This window comes from Ornithorhynchus anatinus, chromosome 9, assembly GCF_004115215.2.
Source record: "Ornithorhynchus anatinus isolate Pmale09 chromosome 9, mOrnAna1.pri.v4, whole genome shotgun sequence".
In the NCBI taxonomy this organism is placed as follows: Eukaryota; Metazoa; Chordata; class Mammalia; order Monotremata; family Ornithorhynchidae; genus Ornithorhynchus; species Ornithorhynchus anatinus.
In genome coordinates, this window is record NC_041736.1 from 24,010,283 (window position 1) to 24,030,877 (window position 20,595).

General features: G+C 55.4%; 2 protein-coding genes across 8 annotated transcripts; both read right to left on the minus strand.

Moving 5' to 3' along the window:
* Positions 1–1,740: 1,740 nt before the first annotated feature.
* Positions 1,741–7,693, minus strand: LOC114814167 (vegetative cell wall protein gp1-like). 6 transcript variants are annotated; one of them, XM_029071588.1, is made up of 4 exons: positions 7,372–7,693; positions 6,424–6,463; positions 5,309–5,480; positions 1,741–4,183 (listed from the first exon to the last, which is right to left on the minus strand). In XM_029071588.1, the coding sequence occupies exon 4, from the start codon at positions 3,287–3,289 to the stop codon at positions 1,847–1,849; it is 1,443 nt and encodes a 480-aa protein (XP_028927421.1). In that variant the 5' UTR covers positions 3,290–4,183; positions 5,309–5,480; positions 6,424–6,463; positions 7,372–7,693; the 3' UTR covers positions 1,741–1,846. The 6 variants fall into 6 exon arrangements, with proteins under 6 accessions (XP_028927421.1, XP_028927422.1, XP_028927424.1 ...); XM_029071589.1 differs by lacking the exon at positions 5,309–5,480; XM_029071593.1 differs by lacking the exon at positions 5,309–5,480 and having other exon boundaries at positions 2,038–4,183.
* A 6,638-nt stretch (positions 7,694–14,331) lies between these two features.
* Positions 14,332–20,050, minus strand: LOC103171037 (translation initiation factor IF-2-like). Of its 2 annotated transcripts, XM_007671301.4 has the most exons (4): positions 19,804–20,050; positions 18,620–18,659; positions 17,766–17,826; positions 14,332–16,264 (listed from the first exon to the last, which is right to left on the minus strand). In XM_007671301.4, exons 1-4 carry the CDS (start codon positions 19,972–19,974, stop codon positions 14,467–14,469), a joined length of 2,070 nt encoding a protein of 689 aa, XP_007669491.1. In that variant the 5' UTR covers positions 19,975–20,050; the 3' UTR covers positions 14,332–14,466. The 2 variants fall into 2 exon arrangements, with proteins under 2 accessions (XP_007669491.1, XP_039769113.1); XM_039913179.1 differs by lacking the exons at positions 17,766–17,826; positions 18,620–18,659 and having other exon boundaries at positions 19,804–19,892.
* Positions 20,051–20,595: the final 545 nt, after the last annotated feature.

The following is a 20,595-nucleotide window of genomic DNA, read 5'->3' on the forward strand; positions in this document are numbered from 1 at the left end:
CTGCGGGATTTCTCAGTGTCAGGGGGAGCGCGCCGTGGAGGGAAGATACAGATTCTTTTATAGGCCCTAATCGCACCCCCCCCCCCCCAACCCCGGCGCCCCCTAACCCACTCCTTCCAGATCATTGGCTGATCCTTCAGGGTACAATCTAGACGCGAAAATTCTACCCAGTGACAGTGAAAGGATACAGGATATAGGGGGGTCATTGGGGTTATCTTAGCGGGACCATAAGCTCAGCCATATATGTCATCTTTAGACTACGCAGATGGGGCCATATCCTATCCTCCCTCTTGGAACATCCTGGGACCCGTTTGTTTCACAGCCAAGTCAGGACCAGGTGTTGCTATACCCTACATTGAAGTTACGATGAGGGGTCTTCACCATATATCCCAATCAGCATTATTGGAGAGAAGTGTGTGGGCCAGAATGGAAGTCAACATCAATTCTAGACTATAGATTCTTTGCGGTTAAGGAATCGTGTCAGTCAACTCTTTGGGATTGTACTCTCCCAAATGTTTAGTATCCTGCTCTGCTACCGGGAAGCATTCAGTGATAGTAATAATAATGATAATACTCGCTAAGTGCTGGCAGTGTGCCAAGCCCTGAATTTAAGCACTGGGCTAGGTAGGAGATAACCAGATTGGACGCAGTCCCCGTCCCACAAGGGGCTCAGAGTCTAGATAGGAGGAAGTGGATCGTAGTCCCATTTTACAGATGAGGAAATTGAGGCCCAGGCAAAGTGCAGTGACTTGCCCAAGGTCATCCAGAAGACAAGTGGGGAAGCCAGGATTAGAAACCAGGTCTGTGCTCTCCCGAGTGGGCCGCACTAAGGAGTCGCCAGCAATTTCCACTTTTCGTCTGTGAGTTTCTTGGGGTCGGGATTCACATCTACCAACTCGAATCAATGGTTTAATCAATCAGTAGTATTTGCCGAGCACTCACCGTGTGTCCAGGGCCCCGTGCTCAACATTTGGGAGCGTACCACCCAAAAACCCACAAAAACCTTACAGGCTAGCCGGGGAGGCAGACAGACAGTTGACATCTGTCTGCCGGGGAGGCAGACGGACAACTGAATGACAGATGGGAGAGAAATAGTAGAGTATAAGGATATTTACTTAGGTCCCGTGGGGCGGGGAGCGAGCGGCTCTCTAGGAGAGTGAACAAACATGTACTCAGCGTCGTTGCAAGGAAATACAAAAACACGCCCGTGAGGTTTCCAAAGGAATAGCCGGTCCACCTCGGTGCAAAATAGGGCCAAGTTGGCAGAGGCCCGACGGGCCCTTCCCACTCTTTCAAGTGCTTCGTCTTGACTCTGGGGCTCTTGGGAAGTCTATCTCCGGTCCCCCGGATCACTGATTAAAAAGATGTTTTTTTATTCAGTGGTGGTCGACGCTCTTTATTGAGGGCTTGCTGCGTGCCGAGCACTGTACCAAACACTAGCGAGAGCACAGTGGACAGTTGACAGACCCCGCACTGGCTTGGAATGAGGCGATGGGAGTTACGGGTTCCATGGCAGCAGTGCACCCTGGGAAGAATCTTGGGCCCGGTTTCCTTGGCTACGAGGCCGCAGCCGGGAACCGACCGGCTCTGAGAAGGAAGTACCAGGCACTGTTTTAGGTGCCGGGGTAGGTGGGGAGTAATCAGGTCGGGCCCAGTCCCCGTCCTACGGGAGACTCCCATTCTCAGTCCCCATTTGACAGAGGAGGGAATGGAGGCCCAGAGGAGTGAAGCGACCCGCCCAGAGTCACCCCGCGATGAGCGGAGGAGCCGGGATTAGAACCCGCGTCCTGTCCACTGGGCCGTGCGGCTTCTCGACTCCAGCTGAGGCCCCGGGGATCGGTCTGGGTCACCCCTGACCGTCCCCACAACTGTCCACGCCTGATTTCCACAGCCTCACACTCCCGCTCACACGAGGAGGGTGACAGATGGACCCCACTCCCCGCAGTGGGCAGAAGCTCTCGGACCCGGCTGCCCGTGGGTCCCGAGTTCCGGCGCTTCCCCGCGACCCAGACCGGGGACATGGAAGACACGGCCCTGTCCCAGAGAGATGACTGCCTTTAATAGACAGTGACGTTGAACACTTCCAGACTCTGTCTTTCGGATGGGAAGGCCACATTCCCCTGAGCCCGAGCCGCGTTCTGGTCCATTCACAGTTCAGCGTCCTGCAGATTAGGGGTCCTCGGCCCGATTCGGCCCAGGTCCCGGGAAGATGTCCTTCGGGGGATTCGGAGCTCGAGAGGGTTGAGACCCGTGACTCAGCAGACTGGAGAACCCCACCCGCAGGGGCGAGAGACCCTCGGGGGAGAACGGCCCGGTGTTCGCCGGAGACGAGGAGGAGCTCGGCTTCGTCCCTTCCCCCGAGACGTCTCGCGGCAGATCCGTGGGACCCGGTTCCGTGGTCTGATGCTTGGAGATTGAGCCGATCTACGCCTGTACCCACCCGGGAACTTCCCCCGGTGTCATACATGTGTCCTGCTGGTCCACACCTGGCCCGGGTTCTAAGCTCTAAGGCCATCGGACTGAGCAGGGGGTCGGGCCTTGGACGGCAGTGCAGGCACGAGGGGTCCGCTGTGGTGTTGGCTGGCGTGCTTCTCCCCTCTCTGGGGTGCGGCTGGGGTCCCGGCGACGCCTGCAGCCCCGGGCAGGGGGAGGGATGAGTTGGCGGGGCGGGAGTTCGGATGACCCGGCCCCTCTCTCTTCGGGCCCGGGGCCCCCGCGTCATTTCTGCCGGGTCCTTCCCTGTCCGAGGATTCCTGGGAATGTTGCCCCGCCATGGATTTCGCCGGAGGGTTGGCGGTTGGGATGGGCTCGAAGGGCGTCTTCCCCCGAGCCCCATCGGAGGCATCGATCGGGGCGGGCCGGCCCTCTGCTCACACGGCCCGCTGCATGGGTGGCGCTGGGGATGCCGGCCCAGTAGACCGGAGTGGAAAGCGGCGTGCCTCGGCCACGAGGCCGATCCCAGGGCCTCCGGGGATTCCTCCGACAGGCCGCCTGGCCTAGCGGGTTTTCCTCGGGTCTCCCGTGTTCCGGTGCTCTGGCTCGCCTCCAGGGATGGACTGCGTCCTCGGGTCACGCTCCTGTACAGTCCTCCAGGGCTACAGGGATTCGGTGGTGAGGCACGAGGAGGCGAGGAGGTTGGCGCGGCGGGGACCGGATGTCCGGGGCCGGAGAGAGCTGGGGGGTCCGGTGAGGGAGGTGGGGCCAGTGGGCGCGTGTCGCCGGCGTCTCTCCCGCCGTTCACCAGGGACGGGACGACCCCGTTCCCGTGCGGCGGGTGCCACGGGGCCATACGTTCCTCCGCGGTCTCTCTCCCATCGGGGAGGCTCAGGGCGCGGCCTTTGTGGGGTCCGCCGGTGATGCCCCACACCCCGTGGCCCGATACTCTGGCGGGCGGGGGCCCCGCGGAAAGGCCGGAGCTCTCTTGACCGGGAGAACCGGCCCCTGCATCAGGCGAGGGGCCCACCCGCTCTCCCCTCTTGGGCCCAGAGCTCTTGCGGGTGTCCGGGTTGCGGCCTTCGGAGTGATTCCCCTCCGGGAAGATGGCGCCGGGTCCACCTTGCCCCCTCTCTGCTGGCAATCTGGGCGGGTGGTGGTAGTCTGCCCCGAGCGCTCCGCCGAGCCGAGAGGCCCCGGGGCGCCGTGTCCGCTGGGGAAGAGGAATGAGGTCCGGCGGGGGTGAGGGATCTGGGGTGAGGTCTGGGGCTCGATCCACGACTCCTCCGGTTCCGGGTACACAACCCTGAGTACTCTCTCAGGTGAGTCCTCTGAGCTCCTCTGGCCAGAGAGCAGGCAGACTGGCTCTTGCAGCTGCTGAACCTTCTTCAGCTGAGCCAGTTGACCCCCTTTGAGAAGGTCAGGTCCTGACTCCGGACCGGTCTCCTGGGGAGGGTGACTTCCTGGCTCCAGACCGCTCGTCCGGGGAGGGTGACTTCTTGACCCCTCATCGCTCGCCCAGGGAGGGTGAGTTTTAGACTCCGGAATGCTCGCCCGGGGAGGGTGACTTTCTGAGCCCCTGCATCCACCAACGGACGTTTGGGGTCGAGTCGCCGTCTCCTTGCCGGCGAGGGGCGGTGAGTCCATGGAGCGGGAAGTGCCGTCCTCCGCTGACCGGCCCCGGGCTCTTTCACTACGGCGCCGGCAGATGGTGCAGTCCGATTCCTCGGACGCCGTGTCCGGGTCGTGCCTGTGAAAAAACGGCCACTCGTTACAACCGAAGGAAACAGAGTCCTGTCACTGAGGGCTTTCGGGCCCCGGGGACTCAGTAACTGGCTCGAGGCCTCATTCTCTACTCTCGAGGGATCCCCACCCACGATCCCCACCCCCTCGACCGGTAGGCCGAGCCGGGGGCCACGGCCGACGGGACGGGGACCGGGACTCGAACGACGTCTCCGTGGCCGGAGCCACGGGCGCTAGGAACTCTCATGTGGATCTGAGCAGCGGAAGGGTGGAGGCGATTGTCAGATGGAGAACGGCAGGAGAATGGGGCAGAGCCGGGCATCGGACCGTCAGTGGTGGAAAGGCCCTTCCCCAGACACCTTTCGCGATAAGACCGACCCGTCTTGGTTTGAGCAGAGGACGGGAGCTCCGGGAGAAAGAGTCCGGACCTGGGAATCGGGAGACCTGAATTCTAAACCCTCCTCGGAAGACTGCTTTCTGCGTGACCTCAGGCAAGTCACTTATCTTCTCTGGGCCTCAGGTTGCTCATCCCTAAAAGGGGGATCGAGGACCTCATCTCCCCTTCCCTTAGACCGTTAGCACCGCGTGGAACGTGACCCTGTCCCATCTGATTCATCTGTATCTACTCCAGCACGATGCTTGGCACGCTGTGTGGGGTTAACAGTAACTGTCATCCTTAGGATGATGATGATCATCCCTGTCAAATGGGCATCAGGCCATTCCACCGGCTGATCCCTCGGGTCCGTTGGCCCTCTCAGTCCCGTTACTGTTTATATTTCTTCCCCTTCAGATGGTACGAATGGTTTCACCTAAAATGGGGTCCCCGTTCCACCCCCGTGCAGCCTCCCTCCGTCAGGTCTATCCGCAGTCCCTCCACAGTCCCAGGGACAAGGAACAACAGGATCCCCCATATCGGGAATGAGGAGGGAGGCCCAGATGTGACGTATTCTGATCTGGGGACAGACCTCTCCCTCAGAGGGAGTCCCGAGGCCTGGGCTTCTGTTGCTTCACAAGCGGGCCCAGTTGTCACAAAGCCTGTGCCCACCCAACCACGCTCTGCCTCCGCATCCCATCCGATCATCCCCCAACAGCCCCTTAGCAACCATTATGTTATCGCTTGCATTCTTCCCACCTCACTCTGCCCCGCCACAGTCCCCCTCTCCTCCGGCTCCCTGTCTTCCACCCTGGGTATTTTCAGAGCCTGGGCGAGGGCCCAGGGAACGATAAAGAATCAGTGGGTCATCTTCTCAGGAGATGCAGAATTTCCTTGAGATTTTGGTCACACATCTCCAACATCCTCAGAACTAGAAACCAAGAGAACGAGTTATTTGGGGTTCCTGGAAAGGGGTGGGTTCCGCCCCTTCCCTCCACTGGGAGCCGGGATTTGCACAGGGGCTCTGGCTCTCCACCCTCCGGGTCCCGCCAGGCCAACCCCGAGGGAAGATGGAACGACGGCCCCCCGAGAATAGATGCCTCCTGCATCCTCCCTCCTACCGATGTCCTGAGATCATCAAGGCCCCACTAAAGCCGGGCTCTGTTTTTGGGCTCTGGGACTGAAAGGGCCCGGAGCCTTTTAAACCAGGCTGCTCTATCAGGTCTGGTGTCATACGCTTCAGAGGAAACAGGGAAGCGCCTTGGCTTAGTGGATAGAGCGTGGGTCTGGGAGTCAGAAGAATCTAATCCTGACTCTGCCACTTTTTTTTCATTATTTCGTAAGCACTTATTACGGGTCAAACACTGTTCTAAGCATTGCGTTAGGTACAAGTTAATTAGTTTAGACACAGTCCGCGTCCTGCATGGGACTCACGGTCAGTCTAAGTAGGAGGAAGAACAAGTATCCGCATTTTACAATTGAGGAAGCAAGCACAGAGAAGGGAAGCGGCTTGCCCCGGATCACACAACGGACAAGCGGCAGAGCGGGAATGAGAACCCAGGTCCCGCCGACTCCGAGGCCCTCGCTCTGTCCGTTAGGCGATATTGCTTCCCATCTGCCTTTCTTGTCTTCATTTTTCTGTGCCTCGAGGTACCTCATCTATAAAATGGGGACCGAGACCGTGAGGGGCTAAGACACGGATCGTGTCCCAGTCGCTTAGCTCGTGTCTACTCCGGTGCTTAGACTAGGATCCGGCGGGTAGCGTGTAAGAGACGCCCTTAGAAAAAGGACGAGGAGAGGAGGCCCTGGAACTCCGGCCTTCAGAGGTGGGGACGGCGGCACGGACAACGGAAGAGGGAAGGCCGGGACGGTACCTTTTTCCGGCGCCTCCTCCGGCTGCGGATCGGGACGACGCTGACAAAGGAAAGGGGCGACATGATTAGCAGGGGTTCGGGCCGGGCTCCCGCGGCTCCGCTAGGCCCGAAGGCCGAAGACCTGGACTGGCTCCCGTTCCCTTCTCCCCGCACCCAACCCTGGCTGTCTGCCTTCTTTGCCCTCGAAGGAGAAGCAGCGTGGCTCAGTGGAAAGGGCACGGGCTTTGGAGTCAGAGGTCATGGGTTCGAATTCTGCCTCTGCCACTTGTCAGCTGTGTGACTGTGGGCAAGTCACTTCACTTCTCTGGACCTCAGTTACCTCATCTGTAAAATGAGGATGAAGACTGTGAGCCCCAGGTGGGACAACCCGATTCCCCTGTGTCTACCCCAGTGCTTAGAACAGTGCTCTGCACATAGTAAGCGCTTAACAAAGACCAACATCTTCCCTTCACGAGAAGGGGGGTCTTGGCCCTTGACTCCGTTCCATGAGGTTTGAGGTGGGTCAGCGAGGAGGCTGAGAGTGGGAGCGGACTTGGAGCGGAGGAGGATGAGCCTGTCTCCGGCACAGGCGACTCCCAAGGCCCGGCCCAAAGACCCCTGTGAGCTGCAGTGGCCCCGGGCAATCAATCAATCCACGGTACTTATTGAGCGCTTGCCGTTTTCAGAGCGCCGTACTTAGCGCTCGGCCGGGTACAATACAACCGGATGAGCGGGCACGGGCCCCGCCCATGACCAGCTTCCGGTTTAGAGGGATCGCAGCGGAGGACGGGACCGCGGTCCTCACTTGGGGCTCTGGACGCCCGCCACACGGTAGATTGAGGGTGGGCAGGCGAGGAGGAGAGACGGGGGATAGGAAGCAAGCAGACTGGGAAGCTTGCACTTCGCCAAGGCCCTACGAGCCCTGGGTGTTTGGAGGCGGGGGGGTGGTTGTCACATCGGGGTCCTTACCACATTATCTCTTGTTTCTTCCTTTGTCAACCATTTCAGGTGGCCCCAGTGGATCTCCCAGAGCAGCAACACGAGGAAGATGATGGCGAATACCTCGTCTGGGAGAGGCCACTGAAGGCCCCACAGAGTGGCGAGGACTGGGAAGAGGAGGGCTTCCAGGATGTCCCACATCGTGCGGACGTGGGCGTCCTTTCCTGGACCCGCCGTCCCCGTGTCCGGATCCTGGCGGGGCCTCGCTACTTATGGAACCGGAGACCAAGCCCCCAGAGCCGGGTCACAGAGACAGTTGTGACATAGAGGGAGGGCCCGACCTGGCCCTTGGGGGTGAGGGGGAAGGAGGGTGGGAGATGGGGTTAAGGGGACGGGGAGCGGGCAGAGCTTAGCAGGGGAGAGAGAAGGGGAGGTTTCAGTGGGGGAAGGCGACCCTTGTGGCGGAGGGCCTGGTTCCAGGGAGGGGCCGGTTCTGGAGGGAGGAAGCGGCGGCAGGGGGTGGGGAAGGTGACTCCTTTGGTCAGGGCGGGTGGTTCCAGTGCGGGACAGTGAGCCCTGAAGCGGGAGGCCGGGTCTGACTCTCAGGGGAGATCGACAGATGGATGGCAGGTCGGAGAGTTCCCGTCCGGGAGGGAGATTCCTCGGTCGGTTGGGACGAGGAGCTGGGGCCTGATTCCAGTGATACCAGTTCTTACTGAGGATGAGTGTCATCCTTGAAGAGTGGGATGAAGAGGGAAAATGGGGCCATTTGGAACGAGCAGTGGGCCCAGATGCCAGTTAACCTATGTGATAATGATAATAACGATTCCAGCTCTACCTCTTGCCTGCTCTGTGATTTTGGGCAGTTCACTTGACTTTTCCGTGCCTCATTTTTCTACTCCGTAAAAAGGAATTTGAATATTTGTTCTCCATCCCCATTGGTCGTCGTGACCAGGGAATGTGTCTGTCTGTCATTGTATTGTGTTCTCCCAAGCACTTAGTACGTGCCTTGCACACAGTAAGCGCTCAATAAATACAACTCAATGAATGAATTGACTCCATGTGTCTGTGTCTGACTCATTCACCTTCCCCTCTCCTACCTCCCCTCTTTACTCTCCTACTCCAACCCAGCCTGCACACTTTACTCCTCTAATCCCTACCCTCTCACTCTAACTCTATCTCGTCTATCTCGCTGCCGACCCCTCGCCCGTGTCCTCCCTCTGGTCTGGAACGCCCTCCCTCCTCAAATTTGACAGGCGATTATGATTACTCTCCACACTTTCAAAACCTTATTGAAGGCGCATCTCCTCCAAAAGGCCTACCTTGCCCCTCTTTTACTTTCCTTCCACTCCCTTCTGCATTGCCTTGACTTGCTCCTTTTATTCATCACCCTACACCTCCCTGGGCCCCAGCGCCTAAGAAATTATTTCTATATATGTCATTTATTCATATGAATATCAGTCTCCCCCTTTAGACTGTAAGGTTGCTTTGGTCAGGGAAAGTGTACCCTCTTTATACTGCACTCTCCCAAGCGCTTAATACCGAGGTTTGCACCCAAGTGCTCCATGAATACAATCAAATGAATAAGTGAATGACCTGCAAATCTTATTTCTACTCCAGGGTTTACTATTAGCGCATAGGCGGTGAATCCCATGGGGGACAGGGGCAGACAAGGAGCATTATCTAGAGCACAGTCCTGGGAGTCAGAAGGACCTGCCTTCTAATCCCAGCTCCACCACTTGTCTGCTGCGTGACCTTGGGCAAGTCGCTTCACTTTTCTGTGCCTCAGTTTCCTCGACTGTAAAGTGGGGATCGAATACCTTCTCCCTCTCCTATTTAAAAGGTGAGCCCTAGGTAAAATAGGGACAGTGTCCAACCCGATTAACTTGTGGCTGCGTCGGTGCTTGGAACAATGCTTGACATCTCATAAGCGCTTAACAAATATGATTGTTAATTATAATAATCATTATTATTATATTGGATACAGAACCATCCACATTGGCGCTCAGAGACTAAGGGTGTCAGGAAACACGTGTTTAAGGTCAGTTTTATAGATGAGGGAAGTGAGGCACAGAGAAATAAAGTGACTTGCCCGTGGTAACTCAGCAGGCCCAGTCCCATGCTCCGTCCACTAAACCACACTGCTTCTTCTGGTGGTGCCCAGGACCACCCCCCAAAACTCCATTCTTCCCACGTTACATGAGTCTCGTGACTGCAAGTGGGAGAAGAAAGGGGAATCCGGAAGGGAAATAACAGATAGCCCCAGAGGCCCCTGCTGGTCTGATGAGATCCAATAAAAATAATGATAATGGCATCTGTTAAGCGCTTACTAAGTGCCAGGCACTGTACTGAGTGCTGGGGAGGATACAAGCAAATCCGGTTGGACACAGTCTCCTGTCCCACATGGGGCTCACGGTTTCAAATCCCCATTTCACAGATGAGGTCACTGAGACACAGAGAAGTGAAGTGACTTGCCCAAGGTCACACAAAAGACATGTGACAGAAGCAGGATCAAGACCAATAACCTTCTGACTCCCAGGCCTGTGCTCTACCACTATACCATGACACCATAGCTAGAGGGCAGAATCGGGGCTGGGGGAAGACTCTTTATGGTTGCCCATTCACCGGTTTTGGACTCTTCTGGTCTAGGAGAAATAACAATAATAATAATAATGATAGCATTTGTTAAGCGCTTACTATGTGCAAAGCACTGTTCTAAGCATTGGGGAAGATGCAACGTGATCAGGTTGTCCCATGTGGGGCTCACAGTCTTAATCCCCATTTTACAGACGGGGTAATTGAGAAACAGAGAAGTTAAGTGACTTGCCCAAAGTCAAACAGCTGACTAGTGGCCGATTCGGGATTTGAACCCATGACCTCTGACTTCCAAGCCCGTGCTCTTTCCACTGAGCGACGCCGCTTCTCTAATAGGCCAGGGAGGAAGGGGGTAGGAGGTGGCTCAGGACCTTTTATTCCTTCCTTCCTCCGGGTACACTGTGCTCTCCCAGGTGCTTAATACAGCGCTCGGCACCCAGTAAGCGCTCAACAAATACAGTTGACTGAGGGTCTGACTGGCCTGGCAGGGCTCGTAGGCTGGAGAAGTAGAGTTCTTGGGCACAGCAGGAAAGGGCGGGACCTGCTTCTTCCCAGGAACCACAAGCAACCCATTTTCTTGGTTTACTAGTTTGGAGGCTGTTCCAAAAATACAGAGTAAATAAAATACAAAATAAAGAATCTCGAGAAAATTCTGGGTCTCTTGAAAAGGTGATCGGGCCTTTCTCCTTTCTCCCTCCCTGGGTCCCCCCAGACTCTGAGTAGTGGAAAGAGCACGGGCTTGGGAGTCAGAGGACATGGGTTCTAATTCCAGCTCCGCTACTTGTATGCTGTGTGACCTTGGGCAAGCCACTTAACTTCTCTGTGCCTCAGTTCCCTCATCGGTAAAATAGCCCACATGGGACAGCCTGCTGACCTTGTATCTACCCCAGCGTTTAGAATGCCTGGCACATCGTAAGTGCCTAACAAATATCATAACAATTATTATCATTATTAAGAAAATATTTCACAGAAGGGTCCATGGCTTGAGGCATCATTTTTTTATGGCCTTCGTTAAGGGCTTATTATGTGCCAGGCACTGTACTAAATCCTGGGTTAGCTGCAAAGTAATCAGATTGGACACAGTCCATGTCCCGCATGGGGCTCGCAGTCTTAATTTCCATGTCAGAGATGAGGTAACTGAGGCCTAGACCAGTTCAGTGACTTGTCCGAGGTCACACGGCGGAAAAGTGGCGGAGCGGGGTTTAGGACCCGGGTCCTTCGGACTACCGGGCCTGCGCTCTTTAATCCACCGGGCCACGCCACTTCGCTCAGTGGCACTGCGGGGGCGCTGACTGGATGTGGGGCAGCCATCGGAGGTGGGCATACTTGCCGTGTCAGACGGCACGATGGGCGAGCCAGCCGATGCCCAGGGCTCTGGACTCCCTCAGAGCGGGGAATTTGTCCCTCAGCTCTGCAGAGGTCGGGATCAGGCTCGTTTATTGTTAATCATCTGGGGGAATCCCTCAGTTCCTTGAGAAGGCAAGCTCAACGTGGGCAGGGAGTGTGTCTGTTCATTGTTGAGAAGCAGCGTGGCTGAGTGGAAAGAGCACGGGCTTGGGAGTCAGAGATCATGGGTTCGAAACCCGGTTCCGCCACTTGTCAGCTGTGTGACTGTGGGCAAGTCACTTAATTTCTCTGTGCCTCAGTTACCTCATCTGTAAAATGGGGATGAAGACTGTGAGCCTCACGTGGGACAACCTGATTACCCTGTGTCTACCCCAGCGCTTAGAACGGTGCTCTGCACATAGTAACCACTTAACAAATACCAACATTATTACTTCTGTAGTGTACTCTCCGAAGCACGTAGGACACTTCTCCGCACATAGAAAACGCTCAATAAATACTATGGAATGGACGACTGGGACTGTGAGCTGACTTCCATTTGACCCAGTGAAGAGGGGCTTCACGGTTCACACCGATCTGATAGGAATAATAATACTGATCATAATAATAACACTAACGATAAGGGTTAAACCCACACAGCATGCCATGTGTTGTACTGGAGTTCATAATAATAATCGTTAGCATTTGTTAAGCGCCCACTATGTGCCGAGCACTGTTCTAAGCACTGGGGTAGATGCAGGATAATCGGGTTATTGCACGTGAGGCTCACAGTCTTAATCCCCATTTTACAGATGAGGTGACTGACGCACAGAGAAGTTAAGTGACTTGCCCAAAGTCACACAGCCGACAGGTGCGGAGCGAGGATTTGAACCCATGCTCTCTGACTCCTAAGCCCATGCTCTTTCCACTGAGCCACACTGCTTCTCAATGATACGAGATCATTCATTCAACCGTATTTACTGAGCACCTACTGTGTGCAGAGCCCTTTACTACTCATTCATTCATTCAATAGTATTTATTGAGCGCTTACTATGTGCAGAGCACTGTACTAAGCGCTTGGAATGAACAAGTCGGCAACAGATAGAGACAATCCCTGCCGTTTGACGGGCTTACGGTCTAATTGGGGGAGACGGACAGACGAGAACAATGGCGATAAATAGAGTCGAGGGGAAGAATATCTCGTAAAAACAATGGCAACTAAATAGAATCGAGGCGATGTACATTTCATTAACAAAATAAATAGGGTAGTGAAAATATATACAGTTGAGTGGACGAGTACAGTGCTGAGGGGATGGGAAGGGAGAAGGGGAGGAGCAGAGGGAAAGGGGGGAAAAGAGGGTTTAGCTGCGGAGAGGTGAAGGGGGGGTGGTAGAGGGATAAGAGGGAGAAGAGGAACTCAGTCTGGGAAGGCCTCTTGGTAGAGGTGAGTTTTAAGTAGGGTTTTGAAGAGGGGAAGAGAATCAGTTTGGCGGAGGTGAGGAGGGAGGGCGTTCCGGGACTGCGGGAGGACGTGGCCCAGGGGTCGACGGCGGGATATGCGAGACCGAGGGACGGTGAGGAGGTGGGAGGCAGGGGAGCGGAGCGTGCAGGGTGGCAACCACTGGAGTTGTTTAAGAAGGGGAGTGACATGCCCGGATCGTTTCTGCAAGAAGATGAGCCGGGCAACGGAGTGAAGAATAGACTGGAGCGGGGCGAGAGAGGAGGAAGGGAGGTCAGACAGAAGGCTGACACAGTAGTCTAGCCGGGATATAACGAGAGCCTGTAGCAGTAAGGTAGCCGTTTGGGTGGAGAGGAAAGGGCGGATCTTGGCGATATTGTAAAGGTGAGACCGGCAGGTCACAGTAACGGATCTGGTGTGTGGGGTGAACGAAAGAGACGAGTCAAAGATGACACCGAGGTCGCGGGCCCGAGAGACGGGAAGGATGGTCGTACCGTCCACGGTGATAGAGAAGTCTGGGAGAGGACCAGGTTTGGGAGGGAATATGAGGAGCTCAGTAAATGTTGGGAGAGTAGAAAATGGCAATAGACGTTCCTTGCCCACCATGCCCTTACAGCCTAGAGGACAAGCAATCAGTTCAGACACAGTCACCGTCCCACATGGAGCTCACAATCTGAGAGAGGAAAAACAGATCATAGGTCAGATACGAGGAGGGAGGGAGGGTGTTCCAGGCCGGAGATAAGGGTGGGTGAGAGGTTGGTGGCGAGATAGAAGAGATGGAGGTACAGTGAGAAGATCTGCATCAGAGGAGCAAAGTGTGAGGGCTGGGTCGTCGTAGGAGAGTGGTGAGGTGCAGTAGGAGGGGGCGAGGTGATTGAGTGCTTTCAAGCCAATAGGGAGGAGTTTTTGTTCGATGTGGAGATGGATGAACAACCACCGGAGTCACTTGAGGAGTGGGGAAACGTGGTCTGAACCTATCTGTGGGAAAATGATCCGGGCAGCAGAGTGAAGTATGAACTGGAGTGCGGTGAGACGGGGGGTGGGAAGCTCAACAAAGAGATGAGGCGGGATAGGATAAGTGCTTGGATTAACGTAGTAGCAGTTTGGATGGAGAGGAAGGGGTGGATTTTAGAGATATCGTGAAGGTGGAACCGACAGGATTTAGCGATGGTCGAATACGTGGGTTGGATGAAAGGGAAGAGTCAGAGAGTCGAGTGAAAGCTGGGTAAAACCCTGGGCCGGATTCTGTCCTTCATCTCGTCTCGTTGGCCCAGGCCACGATTCCAACGCCGATCCCATCCAACCCTCCCCACCCCAACTCTGAAGTACTTCAGCCCAGACCGCCCTTTCTGAGGGTCAGTGCCAGGGCCGCGGTCGAAGAGACTGGGAAAGGGGAATGGGAGCCGGGTAGGGCCCGACCGTCCCCTCGCGACCCAAGCCTGACTTCCACGACCCCGCGCTCCCCATCCTGGTTCCCCTCCCCTACACGGGGGGAGACGAACGCCATCGCGACCTCCCCGGGAGCACCCAGACTTGGCTACGTCTGGGGACTGAGTTCCAGAGCACCTCAGGACCCAATCCCAGGTAAGGCGAGCACAGACAGAACACACGGCTCTCCCACAGGAAGATGAGTCTATTTCAACAGAGATCAGGACAGCGAACGAAATTAGAAACCGTGCTGTTGGGAGACCGGGCTGATTAGCCCATGCGCCAGAAAGCCTCCCTTGAATCTTGATCTTCGTGCGGGTTTATGGGGCCCCGGGCCCATGTGGACTGTGACCCGGGAATCCTTTCCGAGGGCGGCGGCTCACGGGTTGGCGGGTCGGGGAGGATGGTTTAGTATTCCCCGGTGACGTTGAGCTCGGCTTGCCTGGCTCTGCTACGGCGGCTGTCGTCCGCGCCCTGGGGCTGATGCCCGCCTGCTGGCCTTTGGAGCCAAACCACGTCTTCACCTGTTCAGAAAACGTGACTCTGGGTGGCGGCTTTTGGCCCCTTCTGGTGCTTACTGGCCCTGAGGTGGAAACTCCAGGGCCGTGAGCCATGGTGGGAGCTGGTCCCCTTTCTGCCAAGGCAGAGACAGAGGACCTGCTGTCCCTTTGGCTGGGGTCCCTCTCCCGTCTCTGGATGCCTCTCTCCCCTCTCTGGATGTTCACAGGGACCCTCAAGCTAAATGCAGTCTTGGGAGGGTAGATTGAAGGCTTTGAGTGGCAGGAGCCCAGGAGACCGGGCCCCTCTCTCTCCTGCCCTGGGACTTGGGCAGTAGGATTCTGAGGCCCGTCACGGTCTCCGACTCTGTGAGAATGGTCACCTGCCCTGCTGTCCATTGAAAACACCTGGCGTTGGGTGACGGGGGAGAGTTTTGGTTCTTCAGATGTCCCCCCCTTCTCCCGATCTACCGTGCTGCATTCTGAACGGTCTGCTTGCAGGCCCGGCTCGTCCTCTGGGCTCAGTCCCGTCTGGACAGGTCCCGATGGAGAGACGACCCTGTCGGCAGCTGGATCGTAGTGCATGTCACGCGTGTCACACCCAGAGATGACGTCCACGTGTTTCTGCTGCGTGACCGATTCCAGGCTCTTCTTCAGCGAAGCCTCGGGCAGGTCTGAGGGTTCCACCGGGAGTGGTTGGTCCTCCCGCAGCCTGGGGCTCGAGCTCGGCATCGGAGAAGCGATCCTCTGGGCTGGCGACTGAGGTCTGGTCTCTAGAAGGTCCGGAGGCGGGGAGTCTTCTATGGTGGGGGCTGGACTTCTGGGGCCGAAGAGAGCCAGAGGGCTCGGCGATGTGGGGAGGGCCACCGGCGGTGAGGGGCTGGTGTCGCCTTGACCATTGTGTACTACGGGGGGGATGTCCCCATGTCTCAGCTGATGACATTTTTGGGCCATGTGCTCTTCCAGGGCCTCCTTGCTCTTCATCATCTTCATCCTGTGGGAATCTTCAGGCACGACCAAATCTTTTCTCCAGGGAGAGCCAGGCTGGATGTCTTGCTCTCCCGCCTGAGGTGGTAACAGACTCTGGGCCTCCAGGACCCAACTGGGCAGCCTGCATTGCTGGAAATGGAGCATGGACTTCAAGTGTTGCTCCAGGAAGCTGCGGGTCTTGGGGGCGAGGAAAGAGGGCCGGGAGGGGGGCTCGATTTCCAGGGTCAAGGCCTTGGCCTCTCGCTGCTGCTTAGCAGATGTTTGTTCTGCGTCTCTGTGGGCTTTCTCTTCAGGGACCACTGATGTGCTGTGGCCAGAAGGTGGGAAACCCAGCTGCTGGGGCTCTTGTCGCTTCTCCATTTGAGGAGTTTGAGGCCCTACGTCTGCAGGGAGGATCATGACCTTTGAACTACAGCAACATTCACCCGATTTGGAGCTGTGAGGTCGGGAGGCGGTCTCTCTGGAACGGTGGAAAGATGACCCGGGCCGAGTCACCTTCTCCCTACCGGCCGGGGGTGGTGGGAGCACGCGGTAGAGGGTGCTGTCCTTTGAGAACACTCCATAGGCTTCTTCTCTGAGACGCTGGCAGACGGCACGGCCAGATTTTCCACAGAACATGCCCATGTCATGCCTGTAAAAGAACGATCACCCTTTCCAGCTGAGGGAAAACAGACTTCCAGTCTCCGACAGACCCAGTACTCTGGCTCTGGGTCTTCAGCAACTGGCTCTTAAGCTTCTCTTTTGTTGAAAGATCCCCACCCTTCCATCACCAGGCTGAGCCAGGGGCCACAGCTGATGGGACAGGGACTAGGATTTGAATGGGCACAGAGGCATTAGGAACTATTTGCAGCCGAGAGGCAAAAAGAAGGTGATTGTCCGACGGAGAATGGGGGGAGGAGAGAATGTGGCAAGACCAGGATTAGGACTACATACAGGATCCCCCTCCTCAGACACCTTTTAGGACAAGCCAGACCCATCAGTCTGAGCAGGACACAGTCTGCTCTGTGGAAACAACAAGATGACAACTGAGAAGCAGCATGACTTAGTGGAAAGAGCACAGGCCTGAAAGTCAGACCATCTGGGTTTTAATTCCGGCTCTGCCACTTATCTGCTTTATGACCTTGGTGAAGTCACTTTATTTCTCTGGGTCTTAACTCATCTGTAAAACGGGGATTGAGACTCTGAGCCCCATGTGGGACATGGACCATGTCCCTCCTTGTATCTACTCTAGTGCTTAGTACAGTTTTTGGCATATAGTCAGAGCTTAAAAGATGCCACTAAAAAACAACAGCATGATCCTGGGAGTCAGGAGCCCGGGGTTCTAATCCCAGTGCCACTGTTTGCCTGCTCTGTGACCCCAGGGAAGCCACTTAATCTCTCTGCGCCCTCTGAAATGGGGATTAAATACTGTTTTCCCTTTTCATTAGACTGGGAAACTATGTGGGACATGGGACTTATATCCAACCCAGCACTTAGCACAATGCTTGTCCCAGAGTAGGCACTGAACTGTTATTGTTATAATTGTTATTATTATTCCAGTCAAATCACCAAGACTTCTCAGCAGCTGGGTCACTCTGGCCTATCAACACTATTGGTCTGGTTCTCATTTATATTGTCCGTCCGCACCGTACTAAGCGCTTGGAGTACAATACAACAATATAATCGATTAACCGACACATTCCCTGCCCACAATGACCTTCTGAGTCCATAAATTGCTTCGTTTCTTAACACAGGGTCCACGTTCAATCCCATGAAGCCTCTCTTCTTCCAACCACTCTACAGTCAATCCACAGTCACAGTCTCAAGGAACTGAGGGACCCTCAGACTCGTAATGAGAAGGGACACCAATCCTGACCCCTGCAAAACCGGGGAACAAACATCCACCAGTGAAGGAGTCCTGACCCCTGGGCTTCTGTTCAATCACACCACCTGTCCCCACAGGGTCTGACCCCACCACAGCATATCTAGTCAGTCATCCCCGACATAATCATATCATTCCCCTGTGTCAATGTCCCCCTCCCTTACCCCCACATTGGACCCCTCTTCCCTGCGTCCCTCTCTTTCCTCCTCTGGAATTTCAGAGTCTAAGCAGGAGCTTGGGGTGAGGGATGAAAAGAGAAAGGATCGATCACCTTTTCAGGATATGCAGGACTTCCGCTCGATCCTTGGGGTGTTCTTGGCCCAAGCTCCGAACTAGAAGCCGAGAGAATGAGTTATTTGGGGTTCATTCAATAGTATTTATTGAGCGCTTACTATGTGCAGAGCACTGTACTAAGCGCTTGGAATGTACAAATCGGTAACAGATAGAGACAGTCCCTGCCCTTTGACAGGCTTACAGTCTAATCGGGGCAGACGGACAGATGGACAGACAAGAACAATAGCAATAAATGGAATCAAGGGGATGAACATCTCATTAAAACAATAGCAAATAAATAGAATCAAGGCGATGTACAATTCATTAACAAAATAATTAGGGTAATGAATAAATAGGGTAATAGGTTCCTGGGGAGGGGTGGGTTCTGCCCCTTCCTGCTCTTTGGAGCGGGACTGTACCCCACAGAGAAGGGAAAATAGCCCGCTGAGAGCAATTGCCATCTGCCTCCCCTCTCCTCCTCCTTCCACAGATCATTAGCATCTTCACTACAGCTGGGCTCTGTTCTCGGACTCTAGGACTTGGGCTGGAGCCTTCAACCCAAGCTGGCTGTTTCAAGCCCTGATCCTAATAATAATCGTGGTATTCGTTAAGTGCTTATTATGTGCCAGGTACTGTACTAAGCGTTGGGATGGATTCAAATAAATCGGGTTGAACCCAGTTCCTCTCCTTGTGGGACTCACAGTCGCAATCGCCATTTTACAGATGAAGTAACTGAGGCCCAGAGAAGTGAACTGACTTGCCCAAGGTCACACAGCAGACAAGTGGAAAACCCCAGGGTGCTAGAGGTGGGGGCACACAAAATCCTGGCCTAGCAAGAGGGATGGATGGTACCTTTAGCTGATGCACCCTCCAGCCGGTTCTTGGGACGATGCTGTGACAGGAAGGAAACAACGTGGTTAGCAGGGGTTTGGGCTGGGCTCTGGTGTCTCTGTTAAGGCAGAAGGCCGAGCCTTTAATTGTCGTTGTGATATCTGTAAGCGCTTATTCTGCGTCAAGCACTGCACTAAAGTGCTGGGGCAGGCACAATACAAACAGATCCCACACGGGGCTCACAGTCTAAGTAGGAGGGAGAACAGGTATTGAGTTCCCATTTTGCAGATGAAGGAACTGAGGCACAGAGAAGTAAAGTGACTTGCCCAAGGTATTACAGCAGGCGTGAGGCAGAGCCGGGATTAGAACCCAGGTCCTCTGACTCCCAAGCCCGTGCTCTTCCACTCTGCCACACTGCTTCCCTAGGCAGCCTGGGGTCTCTCTTTCCCTCCTTTATTCTTTATTCTCTTCTCTCCCAACTCTGACCATCACTGTAGATGAATTCTTTCCCCTAGAAGGAGATCTTCTTTCCACTAGAAGGGGATCTTGACTTCCGGCTCAGGAGATTTTGGGGCCAGCCAGGGGGGAGACTGAGCGTGAGAGCAGACATAATCACAATAACAGCAGTAGCATTTTTAAAGCACTTACTAAATGCCAGCCACTGTTCTAAGCGCTGGGGTGGATACCAGCAAATCAGGTGGGACACAGTCCATGGCCCTCCTGGGGTTCAAAGTCTTCATCTTCATTTTACAGATGAGGTAACTAAGGCACAGAGAAGTTTAGTGACTTGCCCCAGGTCCCAAAGCAGACAAGTGGCAGAGCCAGGATTAGAGCCCAGGTCTTTCTGACTCCCAGGCCCGTGCTCGATCCTCTAGGCCAGGATGCTTCTCTACACCCAGAGAGTCTATCTCCAGCATAGGCAACTCGCAAGATACCAGGTTTCCTGAGGCCTCAGAGGCCCAGTCAGAGACCATCCTATCCCCACACCCACCCCCTGTGCTGTGGAGGTTGTTTCCCTGGGTAGGGCTCATTGCAGATGGCGGGGTGATGATCCCCGCTTGGGGTTCTGCTCATCTGCCGCATGGCAGCCTGAGGATGGCATGGTGAGGAGAGAAGGAATAGCCTGAGCAAACCGGCTGAGGACCTCACAGTTCTCTGAGGCCCTTTGGCCCCGGGGGCGGGGTGGGTCACGTCAGGGTCCCTACCATGTTGTGGGTCTTTTCTTGGTTCTTCTTCAGCCCAATGTGGCCCCTCCGGGCCTGCCAGAGCAGCAGCGCCAGGAAGAGAAGGGCGAACCCCCCGTCGGAGAGAGGCCATTTATTGACCCACAAGATGGCAAGGATCGGGAACAGGAGGGCTTCCAGGAAGTCCCACATCTTCCAGGCCTGGGCTGACTTTCCTTGCCCTGCCCGACCCCGGGTCTGGGCCTGGGAGGAACCATCCGCATCACCGAGCCGGGGACCGAGCCCCCAGAGAGTCGGGTCACAAAGATGACTGAGTCATAGAGGGAGGGGTTCACGGGGCTGGGGGGGTCCTGGAGTCGGGGGGTGGGGGAGGGAAGGTTTGGAATAGGAGGGTGGAGGGGGAAGAGGAGAGAACTCAGAAGAAGGGGGAGCAGCAATTTCAAAGGGGGAGGATTACTCCTTGCGAAAGGGACCTGGTCCTAAGGATGGGCCAATTTTTTTTTTTAAATGGTATTTGTGAAGCACTTACTATGTCCCAGGCACTGTACTAAGTGCTGAGGTGGATATAAGCCAATCACGGTGGACACAGTTCATGTCCCACAGGGGCTCACAGTCTTAATCCCCTCGCATTTCCTCTTGCCCTCAAGAAATCTCTACTAACAAGCTGGACTCCCGTCAACAATCTCCCGTCACCTCAAGTTTGACATGTCCAAAAGAGAACTTCCCACCCAAACCCTGTCCTCCCCCTGATTTTCCCATCACTGTGTATGGCATCACCATCGCATCACCATCCTACCTGTCTCACAAACCTGT